The sequence below is a fragment of the Acomys minous genome (genome assembly GCF_964271855.1).
Source record: "Acomys minous genome assembly, chromosome: 18".
NCBI classification, from domain to species: Eukaryota; Metazoa; Chordata; class Mammalia; order Rodentia; family Muridae; genus Acomys; species Acomys minous.
Window position 1 is genome coordinate 68,134,003 of NC_140501.1, and position 18,585 is coordinate 68,152,587.

The following is an 18,585-nucleotide window of genomic DNA, read 5'->3' on the forward strand; positions in this document are numbered from 1 at the left end:
AGAGAATCGTAACATATGAGGTTTATCATAACCCCAAAGGTGACTGTAGATGGTGTAATTTGGGGGTGGTGAGGTGTTCTAAAAAGCATGTCAGAAACATACACAGTTTTATAAAAATAAATTTAATAGTTGTGGATGAACAAATTGTTAAGTGCATAAGGCTCAGAAGCCAGTTAGGAGCTGAGGAAGTCACACTGTATCCAGACCTACATAGCTGTCTGCAGGATGCATAGAGAAATGAACAAAGCTGTGGGGTTCAGGGAAGGCACCGGGGGACTAGGTCTCCTAGAAATTATATCACAGAAAAACTATGGTGCACATCAAGGACTTCAAGTCTCTTATATCCTTAGGAGTGGAAAGGTTTGAGAGCAGGACATGCTGTGGCCCATAGTGACCACAGAGGTGCATTTCCACCCAGAGACTGGGATTCCCTTCTTGCTGGGGATGCACCAGGGACAGTCAGAGAAGGCTGAGACCCATCCAGAGCTGCTGGGCTCCAGAATAGCTCCGAGAATGATAGTTAGAGCTTGTTCTGATGGGACATCGAAGATGCTTTATTAGGTATGACTAACGTGAATTCCAGAGTTGGAGCCAAAACTTGCAACATGTTTCCTCCTTAGCCATGGTGAGAGCAGGGCATGTAAAGCCCCAGAGAGGCATGGCTGTGCTCCTTTTGAAGAGACTTTTACATTTGAGGTCTGCCTTGCTACTTGTGTGTCCAAAGAAAGATGAATACAGTGTTGATTGGCATAATTTTTTGTTTTAGTTTTAGTTTGAACTTTGCCTTTGGTTATTTTGTTTTTTTATTTGTGCATTATTTTTTTTCTATTTATTGTTTTTCATCCTTTGCTAAGGCTACTCACTGTATATTGACTGGCCATTTGAAGATTTTTCCTTTCTTTTTTAAAATTTAATTAATTTATTCAGATTACATCTAAATTGTTATCCCATCACTTGTATCCTCCTGTTCCTCCCTCCTTCCCACTTTCCCCCATTCCCCTTCCCTAGGTCTGTGATCGAGGGGGACCTCCTCCCCCACTATCAAGTCTCATCTTGGTAGCCTGCTTATTCTTTCTCTGAGTGCCACCAGGCCTCCCCACCACGGGGAAGTGGTCAAATATGGAGCACCAGAGTTCGCGTCTGAGTCAGTCCCTGCTCTCCACTCAACTCTGGAGAATGTCCTGTCCATTGGCTAGATCTGAGAAGGACTTCGATGTTTATGGCAAGTATTGTCCTTGGTTGGTATTTTGATGGGAATTACACTGAATCTGTTGCTTTTGGTAAGATGCTCATTCTGACTGTGTTAATCCTACGTATCCATGAACATGGGAGATCTTTCCATCTTCTGATAACCTCTTCACCTTCTTCAGAGACTTGAGGTTCTTGTCATACAAGTATTTTATTGCTTAGTTAGAGTTACACCAAGATATTTTATATTATTTGTGGCCATTGTGAAGGGTATTATTTCCCTAATTTCTTTCTCAGCCTGTTTATCATTTGTATACAGAAGGGATACTGATTTTTAAGTTAATTTTGTGTCCAGCCAGTTTGCTGAAGGTGTTTTTCAGCTGTAGGGGTTCTCTGGTAGAGTTTTTGAGGTCATTTCTCGTATTGTCATATCATCTGCAAATAGCAATACTTTGAATTTGCCCTTTCTGCTTTGTATCTCTTTATTCTCCTTTAATTGCCTTATTGATCTAACTAGGACTTCAGGTATTATATTAAATAAATATGGAAGAAATGAGCAGCCTTGTCTGGGCCCTGGTTTTTGTGGGATTGCTTTAAATTGCTCTCTGTTTAATTTCATGTTGGCCATAGGCTTGCTGTATCTTGCCGTTCTTGATTTTAAGTATATGCCTTGTATCCCTATTTCTCCCAGCTTTTTGTTTGTTTGTTTGTTTTGTTTTTCGAGACATTGTCTCTCTGTGTAGCCTTGACTGTCCTGGACTCACTTTGTAGACCAGGCTGGCCTTGAACTCACAGCGATCTGCCTGCCTCTGCCTCCCAAGTGCTGGGATTAAAGGCGTGGGTCACCATGCCCGGCTTTCTCCAAGCTTTTAACATGAAGGAATTTTGGATTATGTCAAAGGCTTTACCATAATCCAACGAAGTTATTATGTGGTTTTTTTCTTTCTGTGTGTTTATATAGTGGATTATATTGATGGACTTTTGTATATTGAACCACCCATGCATCTCTGGGATGAAGCCTACTTGACTGTGGTGGACAATGTTTTTAGATTCAGTTGGAAGTTTTTTTTTTTCTTTTCTTTTGTTTTTTTGAGACAAAGTCTCTCTGTGTTAGCCTTGGCTATCCTGTACTCACTTTGCAGACCACGCTGGCCTCAAACTCACAGTGATCCACCTGCCTCTGTCTCCCGAGTGCTGGGATTAAAGGTGTGCACCACACCTGGCTCAGTTTGGAGTATTTTACTGAGTATTTTTGCATCAATGTTTATAAGGAGAATTGGTCTGAAACATTTTTGGTTTGTTTTTGTTGTTGTTGTTGTTGGGTCTTTGTGTAGTTTAGGTATCAGGGTGACTGGGGTGTCATAGAATGAGTTTGGTAATGCTCTGGAGGCGCTTTGCACTCAAGCAACACACAAGGTAGAGCCTGTCATGCTGCAGCAGCATCTATTGAGCTGTGTGCCTGGGAACAACAGCCCTGCACAGGCTCAGGCCCCAAACTGAAACCCGTGATTTCCTTAGGGCTGGAGCTGGCAGACTGCGTCCTGGCTCTCTATGGGAGTATGGAGTGTGTTACGGAGCCCTCCTGTGAAGGTTCTGATCATCCCGGAGGAGAGGCATCTGCCTGCTTCATCCTGGAAACACCTTAACAGATTCTATCCAGAGAACTCTCTTCACAGAGATGGGCAAACACTGAAGGTCAATGTTTAGATGTGGGAATCTGATCACCATAGGGGATGTTCCAAACTCAAAATATAATTTCAGCCAGGTGTAGTTGTGCACACCTTGAGATCCAATCCCTTGGTAGGTAGAAGATGGAAGATCCCAGTACTGAGAAGACTTTAGGCCTCTTCAACAGTTATTTTCAACATGGTCTTCTGAGTCATTTTTATAAGCTATGGTGGGTCCATGGGTACACACACACACACACACACACACACACACACACACACACACACACACACACACACAAACATCAGAGGACATTTGTTGGAGATTTTCTCACTCTACCATGTGGGTTCCAAGGAAGGAACTCAGGTTTCTAGGCCTGGCAGCAAGTATCTTTGCAGGCAGAGCCATCTCATCAGCTCATTCCCTGAATCAAGAAAATTTATATGTCCTTTAACTGTATTTATAACACACACACACACACACACACACACACACACACACACACACACACACACATTTGTTGATAATGTGCAGACTTTTTCCAATGCAAGACTGAATGTTCACCTAAGTAAAAATACATGTCAACTCATGGAGACAAAGGAGGGAGCTGTGGAGACTTGATGTTGGAGGACTTAACAGCCTCTATGGAGATCCCCCTTTTATTTTAGGCTACACTTCAGATGTAACTGGGATCTTAATTTTCCTTCCCCTGTATCCCCTAGGGCTAGGACTGAACACAGGGCATTGCGAATCCCAGGCAATTGCTCTATGAGTTACATCGCAGATCTGGAACTCTGTGCATCTTCCAGAACTATTAAAGGGCAGGCTGCATGAAGAGACTCAGCTGGCCATTTGCCACCCTGAGACTGGTCCTTGAGAATGGCTGACACAATGCTTTCAAGAGTGAGAATATTTACTTGCTAAGAAAAAAAGGGAGGGGCCTCAGCTCACAGTGTGCACAATATGTCCACAGATGGCCCTTTCTGTCTGTGTGTGAACTTAGAAAGAGAAGGGGACTTATGGGGAAGAGCAAACCAATCCTTTTCTCTACTTTCTGTGACTGCTGAGCCTTTAAAAGTCTGGTTGTGACCAACTGTCTGGGGACCACACGGTTACTCCCTCCACACTTTCACTCTCTGATTCCCCTCCGTCTCAGAAGTCAGATCCATTCCACAGATCCTAAAGCAGTCACTGGACAATAACCACTTCCTCAGCATCCTCTGGTTTCCGCAGTGACAAGTGCGCAGCTTCAATTCCTCCCCCTCCCCTTCTCCTTCTCCTCCTTCATTTTGAGAGACAGAGTCTGTGTGACCCAGGCTGGCCTGGAACTTGCAGCCCTCCTGTCCTAAAGGAGTTTGTCTTCCAAATAGCAGGGTTACAGCTATCTGCCACCACACTCTGCTCCTTTTCCCTCTTTTGGTGTCTAGTAGCTCAAGCATGTGGCAGTGAAGGGGACGAAACAGAGTGATAGATCAGCTAAGAAGCTGATTTTTGTTACTATAGACATACTTGCAGCTGGGCAATAATAAATAAAAAAGTTTAATTGGCCTCAGAAATGTAAAGGTTGATGGTCTATGATCAGGTGGCCCACAACTAACATTGGCTTGCTAGGCCACACAGAGGAGGCACAGATTCGCCTCTGTGCTTAGGATGCTCTCCTCCCAGAGGACCAAAGTTCAGTTCCCAGCTCTTGTATTGGGCAGCTCATGACCACCTGTGTGTAGCTTCCTCTAAGGGATCTGATGCTGCTCTTCCTAAAGAGTGGCCGAACTTTACCTCATGGCCTTTAATGGGTCTACACTTAAGATAGTGAAAGACAGATTCAATAAGCTTCATCCAACCTCCTCATGGAGATGCTAGCCTTGTGGTTCCATCCTCCAGGAAAATCACACATAAGTGATTCAGTAGAGAGCCCTTCATGCCAGTAAACCAAGCTGCCCTCCCATTGACTCCAGTCTGTCTGCCTATCAGGACAGAGAGAACACATGCTTAGCAAACTGAAGTCTTCATGCTCAGCACCAAAACACACAAACACACAAAAGGAAAAAAGCAATATTAGCTCAAGGGTTTGCTGAATAACTGCCAAAACATTGTATAAGATGAAAGGAGAGCTGTGACCACTGAACAGACTGTTGATCATTTTATAGCCAGTGTGAGTAAGCCAGGCTAGGGTGCTGAGCCACCAGGATGCTCAGTCTTTGCTGAGCTGCTGGGAATAGAGAAGGCATCAGCATGGGCTGCTAAACCCATAGACTCTAGGCAGAAGCCTGGTTTCCCAGATCCTTGACTTCAAAATGATAGATCATGTCCACATATTAAAGGGGATCATATTGTGTGCTACGATGATGCCGTTTTTTGTTGTTGATGTTGAGGAGGTGAGGGTAATCTGTCTGTCAGAGTGATATGCAGGGCACATTGAGAATGTAGATCTCTGTCTGCAAAAGTCACTTTCTTCATGTGGGAAATCAGATAGTCTCAGAGCACCATAGTCCAAACACCATTCCTTCAGGGATGAGTCAGGGTCCTGTCCTCTACCATTTGTGTGTTTAAAAGGAGATGGGAAGTGATTATTTTTAAAGAGATATTACCTGCTTTTACCCGGGAGACAGTGCAGCTGATAAGGCACTCACGGGACAAGGGTGCACTCCATGAAGCGCATGTGCTCCCCCAACATGCACTGTCTGAAGGTAAATGACCTTTAAGAAGCAGACACATGAAGCATTCGCAGAGAGAAGACGCACCAGGCTGTGATGCTGTGGGATGTGTGGATTGGGGTCTAGTGCCAGGTCTTGTAGTCATTGAGCAGGTGCCCTGAAGGGACTCTGTCTCCCCTCCCCCTCTCCCTGCATTCCAGCTTGGACGTGATAGCTTACCACAAGCTCAGAAACAACAAAGATACATAATCATGGGCTGAGACCTCTAAAACTGCAAGCCAAAAGAAACGTGTAAAAAAAAAATCAGTTTCCTATCTTAGCTATATGCTAACTTTAAGGGGACGGAGTAACATGCCCTGTTTCTCTCTGCTTAGGTGCCACTCCTTGGTGGCTAATGTGGTGCTGACTTGACTGGATCAATTTGCTCACATCTCTGCAATGGGTATTTTCACATCTCCACTTCACAAGTGAAGAAAATGAAGATCCCAGAGAGTGTATAACTGGGTGCTATAAAGTTCAACATGTAGAGGCTGGAGAGAGAACTCAGTGGTTAAGAGCACTGGCTGCTCTTCCAAAGGTCCTGAGTTCAATTCCCACAACCACAATGCGGCTTCCCACTATCTATAATGAGTTCTGGTGTCCTCTTCTGGTTTGCTCGTATACATAGAGGCAGAACACTATATGCATAATAAATAAATCTTTTTCTGTTTTTAAAATTTTTTAATTTTTTTAAATAATTTATTCAGATTACATCCCGATTGTTATCCCCTCACTTGTATTTTCCCATTCTCCCTCCCTCCGTCATCCTATTCCTCTCCTCTAGACCTGTGGCAGAAGGGGAGGCGCCTCCCTCACCATAGGATCACAGCCTATCAGGTCTCATTTGGATAGCCTGCTTCCCCTTCCTCTGAGAGCCACCAGACCTCTCCACCAAGGGGAGGTGGTCAGATAGGGGGCGCCAGAGTTCACGTAGTCCAACATGGAGGAAATGGCCCTGTGCTTCTCGTCGCCTAACACTGGTTCATTTTCTCACAGCACATGAAAAACCCAAGCAGAGTGTATGGAGATTTAGAGCACACACAGTCTTTTAAATTATTTTTAAAAATTGTTCTGTGAGATGTGTGTGTGTGCACATAGTGTTTATGTGTGTGTGTGTGTCCAGAAGAACATATAACTCAGATGTGTGTGTGTTCTTTGTGTGTGTGTGTGTGTGTGTGTGTGTGTGTGTGTGTATGTGTGTGTGTATGTGTGTGTGTATGTGTATGTGTATGTGATTTACCTGCATGAATGTCTATGAAACAAATGCACTCTTGGTGCCTGAGGAGTCCCTTGGATCCCTTGGAACTGGAGTTACAGACGGCTGTGAGCTGCCATGTGAGTGCTTGGAATTGAACATGGATCCTCAGGAAGAGCAGCCGGTGTTCTTTCCTGCTAAGCCATCTCTCCAGCATGTGCTATCACTTTATCATGTGTTCTGGATTCAACTCAGGTCATCAGGCTTGGGAGGCAAGTGTCTTCAGGAACTGAGCCATCTCCCTGTTTGTGATGACATAGGTTCTTCACAGTAGCAACAGTGGCACAGTATGCCTTGGGAAGCCCGTATTATAGTCTATCAGGAAGCAGGGCCCTGGTCATATGTACCACACCTATACTCTCCCACAGTGTGTGCATAGCTGTCATGTCCATCACTGGCTGGGACAGACAGCCAAAAGATTGCAGGTCAGAGAATGATAAGTGCTTTTTACAGGTCCGTGGCTGCCTTCCACTCTGTGGAACTCTCTACTTGAAAGACCTTGAGTCACTTGTGTTTTATGACACTCTAAGTCCCAGAGCCTAGCTTTCATCCTGCATCCTTGTTTTCCTGACCAGCTAGTCACCATGCCCAACTCTGCCTGCCTCTTTGCCATGACTGCCTCCTCACAGCACCCCTCCAAGCCCTGCCCTGAGGGTGCCCTTCTCCTACCCTGGGGAGAAACCACTGGAAGGAGTGTGCAGCCTCCTGTGGCCTTCAGAGACTCTTTAGCAAAAGCTCTGCATCAGGTTCCTGGTGCTGGCATCCCAACTAAGGGTTCTTAGAGCTGAGCCTCCCACTGCCCAGGGGAGTAGGGTGTGGGAGAAGGGCTGAGGAGAGGGGAGCCTAATGGGGCCAAGGGGTGCTCAGGGTCAGCATCCTAGTGCTCTGTCTGGTACACAGTTGAGCAGATGCCTGGGATGCAAGCTTGCATTTGCGAAGCCTAACAGGAGTCCCAGTTCTATGAGGAGGAAGAGGAGGAGGAAGAGGAGGGGGAGAAGCAGGAGGAGGGAGGGTGGCTGTTACTGGTTATGACCCTTGAAAATATCTTATGGACTCTGCTTCTTGGACCACTGTGATGGGAGTGAATGGCTGTTGTATACTACACTCTGCTACCACCACAACATTGTGCTCAAGCTCACAGCACCAAACAAATACAAACACTGATATAGGAAGTCAAAATAATTACATCATCTCTTATGTGGCTTTGATCAGGAATTTGTCACAGCTATGCAAAATAACTATTACAGCCATAATTCCAAACAAAGCTGCATTAAGAGTTTCTGGAGTTAGGATTTGAGCCATATTTTTAGGAGCATGCAAATCCACCTCCAGAAACACACAATCTTAATAGCTTTTCACATAGAAATACTTCTGACCTGAGCAGCTATCTCAGTTGCTGAAATGTCTTGGTTGTGAGAATGAAGACCTGTGTCTGATCCCAGCACCTATGCAGAACTCTAGGTTTTTACTTTGTGCTGACTGTCCAGGCCCTGGAAGGGGAAACCAGACTGTCTTTCCGGAGCTCACTGGCTGGTCAGTCTAGCTAAGCTGGTGATGTCCAGGTGCCAGTGAGAGATTAGGCCACAGAGGACAAGGTGGACAATAAGGAGGTCACAGGCTCCTGAAGAACACTGCAGATTGACCTTTGCTCTTTGCCTTACATACAGCCACACCTCCAATACCTTCCCTGTGACTGTGCCCTTGCTCTGTTAGGACATTATCCACTTTTTCTCTTAAAGCAAAAGTTCTCCAGGGTCTCCTTGTTCACGCCTGCTCCTACTCCACGTCACACAGGTTTCTTTGGGATTTAATCAAGCAGGTGTTCGTATCTACTGAGAATTTGGTTGATGTTGGTGCTGTCCTTTAGGTCACAGAAGGCTACTCCCCAGCTATTAGTTCTTAGCCCTCCCCTCATCCTGTGTTGTCACAGCTCAGTGACTGCTTTAGGACACTCAGCTCCCTCAGAACATGTCCCCTCGGCTTTACCTCAGGGCTCTTTGGCTGCTACTTCTGTGTCCTTCCTGCGCTCCTGCCTCATCTGATGCTTTTGATGGATTTCTTTGGCGATATAATCAACACTGTTTTGATGTTTTTCAGTTCCATAAAGTTTAGTTTATGTGTCATTTTTCTTTTATTAGTTTTAATCAAAGCATGAATCCACAACTATGTGAAAATTTTAATGTGTAATGGACTGTTTGGGTTAAAAAAGTTGACAATATCTAATGTTAGGCATGGATCTGTGTATGTAGTCCAGAGTAGATTGAACTCAGGATCATCTTGGATTTTTTGGTGCTAGATTAGAAGTGTGAACCATCACAACAGACATGATCATCATCACCAACATCACTGTTAGTTATTATTTACTTTTTTGTTTTTCAAGAAGGGTTTTTCTGTGTAGCCTTGGCTGTCCTGGACTTATTTTGTAAACCAGGCTGGTCTTGAACTCAGGAAGATCTGTGTGCCTCTGCTACCCTGCGTGCTGGGCTTATAGGCATGCACCAGGGTGAATGGACAGCAGCAGCAGCAGCCCTTGTTTTTTCCAAGACAGGTTCTTACTATATATCTCTGTCTATACTGGAACTCATTGTGTAGACCAAGCTGACCTACAGCCTCCATAAACCAATGTTCATGTGCCTCAGGAGTGCTGGGATTAATGGCATGCTTCTTCTTCTTCTTCTTCTTCTTCTTCTTCTTCTTCTTCTTCTTCTTCTTCTTCTTCTTCTTCTTTTCTATAGTTTAATATATTTTAATAGCAAACTTATAGGAACAGCACAGAAGACAGACAACATTAAAAACATGTACTTGCATGTAGAACAACTCAGTTAGAAAAGTATAGTGGATGGGTGGAATCTGCTGTGTGATAATAATGCTACAAACAGCATTTAGTTGCCATCAATAAGAAATTAGTTATTTTTTTAAAAATCCAGGGCTGGGGAGATGGCTCAGAGGTTAAGAGCACTGGCTGCTCTTCCAGAAGTTCTGAGTTCAATTCCCAGCAACCACATGGTGGTTCACAGCTATCTATAATGAGATCTGGTGCCCTCTTCTGGTGTGCAAGTATACATGCAGGCTGAACACTGTATATGTAATATGTAATAAATAAATCTTTTTTTGTTTGTTTATTTTTTGAGACAGGGTCTCTCTGGGTAGCCTCTTTGTAGACCAGGCTGGCCTCACAGCAATCCGCCTGCCTCTGCCTCCCGAGTGCTGGGATTAAAGGCGTGCGCCACCACTGAACTTGGTTTTTTGGTTTTGTTTTGTTTTGTTTTTTGTTTTTTTTTTTCTTTTAGAGACAGGGTTTCTCTGTGTAGCCTTACCTATCCTGGACTCGATTTGTAGACCAGGCTGGCCTCGAACTCACAGTGATCCACCTGCCTCTGCCTCCCAAGTGCTGGGATTAAAGGCGTGCGCCACCACGCCCGGCCCATAAATCTTTTTAAGAGTCCGAATGCTGGCACTGTCCAGAAAATTTTAACAGGTTTATTTATAATTGTTATAAAGTTGAATTGTTGAAATGTGTTCCCTGAAACATTTTCCTTGCATTAATGCTTTACATCTTGCATTTATATTAAAAATTCACACAAAAAATGAAAATGGAAAAACTGCCAATATCTGATTTCTGTCTCCTATTTTTCCACTTGCAATCATATACTTAGGTACCTTTTGACCCCATGGAAAAAATATCTAACATTCAGAACTACTGATAACAGGAAGAGGAAAAAAACTTTTTTTTTTTGAGAATGAATTATTTCCCCCTCATAGTGGACTTTTAAGCATGTTCTCTGTGTATGAGGCATGCTAGCTGGATATCTTTTGGCATAATTGTTACACGTTTGACATGGATAGCACACAGGTTGGTGTCTTCAAAAAGGGCAACCAGATAGGCCTCATTTGCCTCCTGCAAAGCACCAATAGCTGCACTCTGGAAACGCAGATCTGTTTTAAAGCCCTGAGCAATTTCTCGCACCAGATGCTGGAAGGGGAGTTTGAGAATGAGAAGTTCAGTGGACTTCTGATAGCGTCTGATTTCACGAAGTGTCACAGTACCAGGCCTGTAGCGATGAGGTTTCTTCACCCCTCCAGTAGAGGGCGCACTCTTGAGAACAGCTTTTGTAGCCACTTGTTTCCTGGGTGCTTTGCCACCTGTGGATTTGCGGGCAGTCTGCTTTGTAGGAGCCATGGTTAGGGCATCTCCTTACTTAGCCCACTTCTCCCTCGGCTGGAGCTCGGCAAGCGAGAGGCAACGCTGCCGTTAGAGAGCGCCAGTAGCACGGTGACGGCTGCGAACACAATTCAATGGCATGCTTCTTTATGGCTCACATTTGTATTTAAAGTTTATGATGTGCTTACCTTTTAAAAATGATTTAATGTTGTGCATTGGTGTTTTACCTACATGTATATGTGTGTACCACACATGTGCCTGATGCTCATGTAGGTCAGTTACCCTGAAAAGGAATCCCAGATGTACCTGAGCCACTGTGTGGGTGCTGAGAACCAAACATATGTATGTCCTATAGCCCACTGCAAGAGCAGCAGAGCCGTCTCTCCAGCCCTCAGGGCTACTTTTTGTATTACCACTGAGTGTAATCACTGTTGCCATATACACATGAGTGTGGGCCCAAGCCCTGGAGTGTTCTTAATCTACCAGAAGCCACACTCCTAAAGCTCTCCTAGGAGTTAAGAGCTGTAACTTGTTCCTCAGGGTAGATGTTAATGGGTCCCTCCTCTGTTTGTCTGTCTGTCTGTGTCTCTCTCTCTCACTGCATTCAAAAGAGTTTCGTTATAGTTTTTTTTAATGATTAGTTTATTATTTATACTTTATTCTGTCTGCAGGCTAGAAAAGGAAACCAGATCTCATTCTAGATTGTTCTGGTTGCTGAGAATTGAACCCAGGACCTTTGTAAGAACAGCCAATGCTCTTAACCTCTGAGCCATCTCCCCAACCTCTCACTAGAGTTTCTTAAAGGAACATGTGTGAGAGGCTGTTATAACCTTGGGCACCTTATCCAGTGGCTACACCACCTAAGGAAATGTCTTTCCCTCTCTCAGAATCACTAACTGCCTGTCGTTCCTCAGGGCATGTTGTGGCCTCCCACATCCTTCCCCTCAGCAACTATCAGATGCCTATGAATCTTCAGGAAGAAGTGTGGAATTCTCTCTCCATGATAGAACATTGAGAAGCTCAACCTTGTGAATGTCCTCATAGTCACTATGAGTTTAACAGTGACACATCCTGCCTGGAAGACAATATTTTACAATATTCAACCTGTCCTCTGGTCTATTTCTTTTTCTCTTTCTTTGTTTTAAAGGCTTATTTATTTTATGTTTATGAGTGCTCTATCTGCATGTACACCTGCATGCCAGAAGAGGGCATCAGTTCCTTTATTGATGGTTGGGAACCACCATGTGGTTGCTGGGTATGGAACATAGGACCTCTGGGAGAGGAGCCTGTGCTCTTCCACGGAGCCATCTCTCCATCCTCTCTCATCTGCTTCTTAAAAGTATTTTCAGCTGTCACCAGTAATGGTTCCTTCACATGGACATTCCTCCAGAGTTAATTTTGGGATTCACCATCTTTGTAGTGATAATTCATTCATAATTTTAATCTGAAATATTTCCCAATATTTTCCTCTCAAGTATACAAAATTCTGTATGTCTTACAGTAAATATATCAACACTTAGAAACAAAACACTGTAGCAAAGTATAAGATTAGGAGCCAGGCAATGGTTGCACATGCCTTTAGTGCTAGCACTTCAGAGGCAGAGGCTGTGGATCTTGTGAGTTCAAGACCAGCCTTGTATACAAAGTGAGTTCCAGGACGGCCAAGAGTACACAGAGAATTCCTGTTTCAAAAAACCAAAAGTAAATAAATAAGATTTTTCAGTGCATTAAAATTCCAACTTTAACCTTAACCCTTACAAGCTGACTGACTGACTCTATAGATGTGGTTTAATCACGCAAAAGATGGGGAAATATAAAAGGGCATATTTTACATGAAAAGTGATGGATCTTTTGCTGTTTTGGTTATCCTTCTTAGATTTAAATAACCTGGTATTATTTTTGTTGTTTTAAGGAAATGTCACTCAAAATAATCAAAAACATAATCATAGGCTTCCTAAGTTACTTGATGTAGCCTAGAGAAATTGCTAAATTATGAAAAAGATAAGAAGTTACAGCATGTAAATTTCATCACAATAGCATTTATTTCGGTTACTTAAATGATATAGGGCTTTCTTTTGAACCTTATAATGTCTTATTTACAGGGAGGGATTAAACTTGTCATTTATGATATGGAAGCAATGTCCATAAGAAAATGAAGTCACTAAAGCAGGTATTACTCACTAGCAATAAATTGGAAGGTGTTCCAGAATTAGCTGTGGGGGAATGCCTTGGGTGGATGGAGCAGTTGTCAATAAAGCACTGTTTGGCCAATCACCTGGGCAGAAGGACAGGAAGTGGAAGGCGGAGCTTCTGAGAGGGGGTTGGAAAAGCTGGTAGCTGGACAGTTGACAGTTGGGACAGAAGCCACCCCAGGAGTCATCATATTGGCAAGGTATTGGTTTATAGGATTTGAAGCCACAGGCTTAGAGTAGTTTAGATTCTGCCCAGCATAGTGGTTGCAGCTTTCAAATACACTATAATCTCACTGTGTCTGTTCTTTGTGCCCTAGGCCATACTGGTGAGTTATTTGCAACAATTATCTTATGGAAAAGTATTGATTGATTCATGGTTGTCATCTAAACCAAAGAAAAACACTGAACAACATCGTTCAAGGAGAAGAAGGAAACAGTTGTCCTACCCTCTGCACCCACTGGGGAACTCACTGAATGATGTGCTTTGCCCATGGCCTCTAGGAATACAGTGGAATAAACAGCAAAAGTGAAATGACTGGAGGATGCCAGGCTCCTGAAGACAGTGAGACATCAGCTGGTTCCCATATGGGCCGCTCCCACAGTGGTACCAGGTCTGGTGCTTTTCTAGCAAGGTATACAGGGCTCAGCACACAGTTACACCTGGGTCAGATTTATTAGAGAGGAATGAATGGTGCATCTATCTGAGGAAAGGAGAACCAAGCCTACACAGCCTCCTTCCGAGTCTCATGGGACATGCATAATTTAACATATGTGCCCAGTGTTTATTGGAAATCTGTGACATGGTTGTCCTGTGCCTAGTGGGTTCTGGACTCACAGAGAAGCGGTGTTCTGCATAAGCCACATGGTTTGTGTACACAGCTTGAGGTGTGAACCACTTTTGTCAGCAAGTGGTTGGAACCGTCCTGAAAACCAGTTTCACAGGTGCCAGATTAAGGCCAACTTCGTAACATCAAGACTTTGGGGAAAAGTGTGCTTAATGCTTTGTGTATTCCTGAGCAGAATGGGTAGAGTCCTAGGGTATCCCTTCATTGCTAGGAAGTAGGGTCAAGGCCACTGCCTTTGGCATCCTCCTCCTGGTCAATGATAGCAAGGGGTAGAAGTTTGTTCACGGTAGTGTCTGCAATAAGTCTGACTGCTAACAAGTCATGGCAGATGGATATAAGTTTAGATATTGTAAATATGATTTCAAACTATGGATTTGTTTCATTTGCATTGCCATTTTCCACAGGTTTCTATGGTGAAAGCAACTATAGATTAACAGTGAAAGTGAAGACAAAACATACACACGTATTTTAAGCCTAATACATAGGAAATAGAATTGAGAGGCTTATGACTGATTTTTTGAGTCTGTATGTATATTGAGAATGAATTTCTAATCAAGAAAATATTCACTTAGGAAACTGTAATGTGCTCAATTGTCTATAGAGTGTCAACTCTTATCTCAGCATCAAAATAAGGCATGTCTGTATCCTGAGTTTATGCATATTTAGGATAAAATATTTTACTTACATGGAATGAAAAGGCTACCATAAGACTATAAAATATGCCAAAATAATATTGTCTATTCATGAAAAATCAACTGTGAAGAACAGCAAACGATATCACACACCTTCCTACTTAGTCTCTGCTTCATGAGACCTGAGATTGAAGGTTTGCACACACTACCATATCTGGATAATCATGTCATTTTTATAATATGAACATTTTTTGCCAAATTCCCCAATTTTAGGGATCCTAAACAGAGAAAACTACAATGACCTTAATGGGTAAAACATAGATGTTGACATAAATTACTGGTTCTTTTGTTACGTTTAAAAAAATTTCTACACATAAATACAATATACTACATAGAACAAAAAGAGCCATGAAACAATCAGGAACTATATAAATGTCACACTCACAGTGTTTTAGCTATTTGTATTTGGCAACCTTGAAGAAAACAGCTTTCCCACCTTGGTGAATCTAAAGTTCTGCATGTAATTCAGATTCTGTCATATCTCATCTCTATCAACGTAAAACATCTATCCAGACCTAAAATACCTTACCCCATAAACAAGTAAGCTAAACTGTAAGGCTAAACTATCTTTTTTTCAACCCCATCAGAGACTTGCGAAGGAATAAACTTAATTACCTGAGTGAACCGGAAGTGCAGGTTAGCAGCTTCCAAAATGAAAAAATGACAGAGAGGGTTTGCTGCCAGAACAGTCACCCAAAACTCTATAATGTTGGAGAATCACCTTTAGCCTTCAGGCACAGTATATATGACAGACATATTTGTGAGGCAGGAAGTGTTGAGGACTTGCTTACCCTGTCTTGGCAGAGATTGGCCATTGACTCTGCCTGCATCCAAACTTGCCCATTTTCGGGCAGAATTCTGTCTGTGGCAGAAATGAGGACATTTTGCCCAGTGATTTGTTTGCCCACATTTGAAGGCATCTCCACAAGAAGGTTCTTTGATGCTCATCATTTTCTTTGAGGTAGGCTGGGTGTTGCCAGGAGTTAACCTGTGTTCTTGTCAAAGAATCCTTAAAATAATAGAAACATCTTTAAATATCATATTCTGTAGGTATCTGAGGTTTTTTAAAGACCTTATCTAATGATGTTACTTTATCTCTCTATAGATTCATATCTGTTAAACTTTGGATGTATATTCTTGTGATAAAAATAGACTAGTAATTGACATGACCACGAGTTGTTCAACTAACAACTAGTTCGTGTTACTTAGTTATCCTAAAAAACCTACAATACGACTTTCAAAGTCTTGGAAATAAACCTTGTATTGTGATTGAAATTGTATGGGTACAATATCTTATATTAGAGTAGAAATATCTATAATGTGTGAAGAATAATCTTAAATTTGAATCCTATACCAATGTATCAAAATTAAACTTATTTTGCATCAGTATAAAAACATCTATACCAATGAATTAAAAGTAACCTTATTTGTGAGTAACACTTAAGGCCTTAAGTTGAGAAATAGATTCAATAATCTACTTTTTCCCTATCATCCCTGTATATTTTTATATTTTCCCTTGTTTCTTTTCCACTACCCATACCTACGAAAGAAAGATAAAAGAGAGACATCCCTGAGTCTGACCTCGTTTTCTCTCTAAATAAGGCCAATAGTAACTTTTACCCAACTCCCAATGAAAATAATCATCTGTAGCCCAAGAAAGCAAACAAATACCTACCCAACCCCCTTAGGGAAAATGGAGCATCCTTCTCTTAAGGGCTCTTCCCATCCCCTTTTCCACAGTGTTCCCTGAGCCTCAGAGAGGATGGTATAGATGTGTGCTTCTGACTACGTATTGGGCCACTAATGCCACAATCATAGTCACTCACTCTCAAGATCTTCAGTTGCTATGAGTGCCTGTCACACACCATCTTGTCTGAAAAGGAAGTTTCCTTCCATGATCAACGGCAGCTGCCAGCAACAGTGATCTATGGGCATGAGTAAGCACAGGTGTTTAGAAGGCATTTTGTCAGACTTACCACACCCACTTAGCAAAACAATAACATTTGCTTCCCTCCTGGAGCTTCTGCCTCATGGCTACAGGTTTCTATTGTGTCTTACAGAACCAGACATAAATTCCTTCTGGTGGAGCACGTCAGAGAGCTGTGTTTGTATCCATGATAGCAACAACAATATTGCACCAGCAGGCAGATGCTGGTATAGTAGCACCTGTTGTCTCTCCGTGTGACCAGACCACACCAACACAATGAGCAGCCTCTAGTGGCACCTGAGCGCAGTCAGTCTGGGCTTTGGTCAGGGCATCTGGTTCCTGCTTTTCAGAAGATCTCAATGGCCTGCGGCCTGATCTAGTGAAAGCTCCCAGAAGTTCTGAGTCCTCTTGAACTCTATTGTATCTTTCCCTCTACATCTGTTGTCCTCACTATGGCTGAACCAGCACTTGCCAGTCTTCACTTTCCTGTTTGCCCATCCATAAAGTGAAGCCTATAAACACAGCTCAACCCTCAGGACAGACTGACACAGGCTGTGTCTCATGAGTTGCTACCATCCACACTGTTCTTAACTAGACCCACTGGCTACATCTTCCTCCTCCTTTCTACAGACACATGATGCTGTGGTCATCTGTATGCTACAGTTTCCTGTTCCTGTTGATGCTTGTAGTCATGCCATACTTTACCATGTATTCACAGGTATGGGTGATGCCCTGTCTACTGTTTTATCTGCCAGAGCAGTTGGTTTAGTTATTTTCAGGTGGCTCAGTGGTTGGAAAGGTCACTGCTGACAGGGCACCATGCAGCATTACAGGCCTTATAGACCCCATACCACAATCCTGTCAATGTGAAAACTACCATTACAGGGTTTGATTCTGTCCCTCCATGGAAAGAGGCGTTGCCAAAAGGCCTTCACTATAACTTTCGATTGGAACAGCTTGTCCTTGCGGTTGCTAAGGTGCAGCCATTGATGAATTCCATCTGTTGTAATGCCTTATATGCTGCTAGCAGCTGCCATTTTAGTACTAAACTGAGCCTCTGACCCTTCCCGTGACAGAGAACAAAACCTCACTGGAATAATTTACTCAGCTTACTTTTTCCATAGCCCCCACTCATCGCCTCCTGAGATTCTTGTGACTTCTAACAGGAAGAGATACACAAATGGCTAGCCCATCTTAAAGGACTTTCGCCTCTCAAAAGCTTTTTGAATCACTTATCCCAATCCCCCATGGCATCCTCTCTATCAAATAATTCAGAAGATGGGCAACTTGCATAAGGCGGCATGTGAAAACCCACCAGTATCCCGCTAGCTCTCTCACATTTACAGGCACAGGCTGGTGCACAAGGCTTCTGTGAAGATTCTCAGGTGATGTGTGTACTGGCAGAACATAGTGATCCTAAGAAGCCCTGACATGTTCTGTGGATTGAGCTCTCTTTGTTGTTTTTAGTTCACCTACAGCCTTTTAGATGAGAATTTAAACCTGTAAGACATTTCCACGATGGACTTAGGGCCGTCTCTGGGTGCCGTGTATATGTGAGACACGTATGTCCCATGTTGTCCATGTAGAAATCAGAGGACAACTTTGTAGAGTTGGTCCTCTCCTTTGGCCTTTATATAGATTTGAGGGATTGAACTAAAGATGGCCAGGTTTCATGATAAATACTTTTGCCCAGTGAAAGAAATCACAAGTCCCAGAGTGGCAATATTCTTGACCAGTATGTATGGATTACTCTCAAGAACTACAAGGTTTGCTCCAAACCTTCAGTTGTTCTCAGGCCATCTCTGAACTCACACAGTTTACGCCACTCCTACAGCAAACGTGCGTCCCACAGCACACAGCAGACTTCATACTAGAATCTCTCTAGGTACAATCCACCTTCAGGGGACTCTCCGTCACATGTCTCACTATTCATCAAAAGACTTATACAACTTCTGACACAAAG

General features: G+C 43.1%; 1 protein-coding gene and 1 long non-coding RNA gene across 2 annotated transcripts; one reads left to right on the forward strand and one right to left on the reverse strand.

The window, feature by feature from the left end:
- Window positions 1-10,260: 10,260 nt before the first annotated feature.
- Window positions 10,261-11,080, reverse strand: LOC311588947 (histone H3.3A-like). Its single transcript, XM_084767058.1, has one exon. The coding sequence runs from the start codon at window positions 10,982-10,984 to the stop codon at window positions 10,574-10,576; it is 411 nt and encodes a 136-aa protein (XP_084623184.1). The 5' UTR covers window positions 10,985-11,080; the 3' UTR covers window positions 10,261-10,573.
- A 2,204-nt stretch (window positions 11,081-13,284) lies between these two features.
- LOC311589655 lies at window positions 13,285-16,869 on the forward strand. The gene is made up of 3 exons (XR_014776599.1): window positions 13,285-13,358; window positions 13,476-13,720; window positions 16,756-16,869. It is a non-coding gene; the product is annotated as an uncharacterized lncRNA (long non-coding RNA).
- Window positions 16,870-18,585: the final 1,716 nt, after the last annotated feature.

Excerpts from the sequence above, each read along its gene's own strand:
- LOC311588947 (XM_084767058.1), bottom strand. The coding sequence starts at position 10,984 with ATGGCTCCTACAAAGCAGACTGCCCGCAAATCCACAGGTGGCAAAGCA.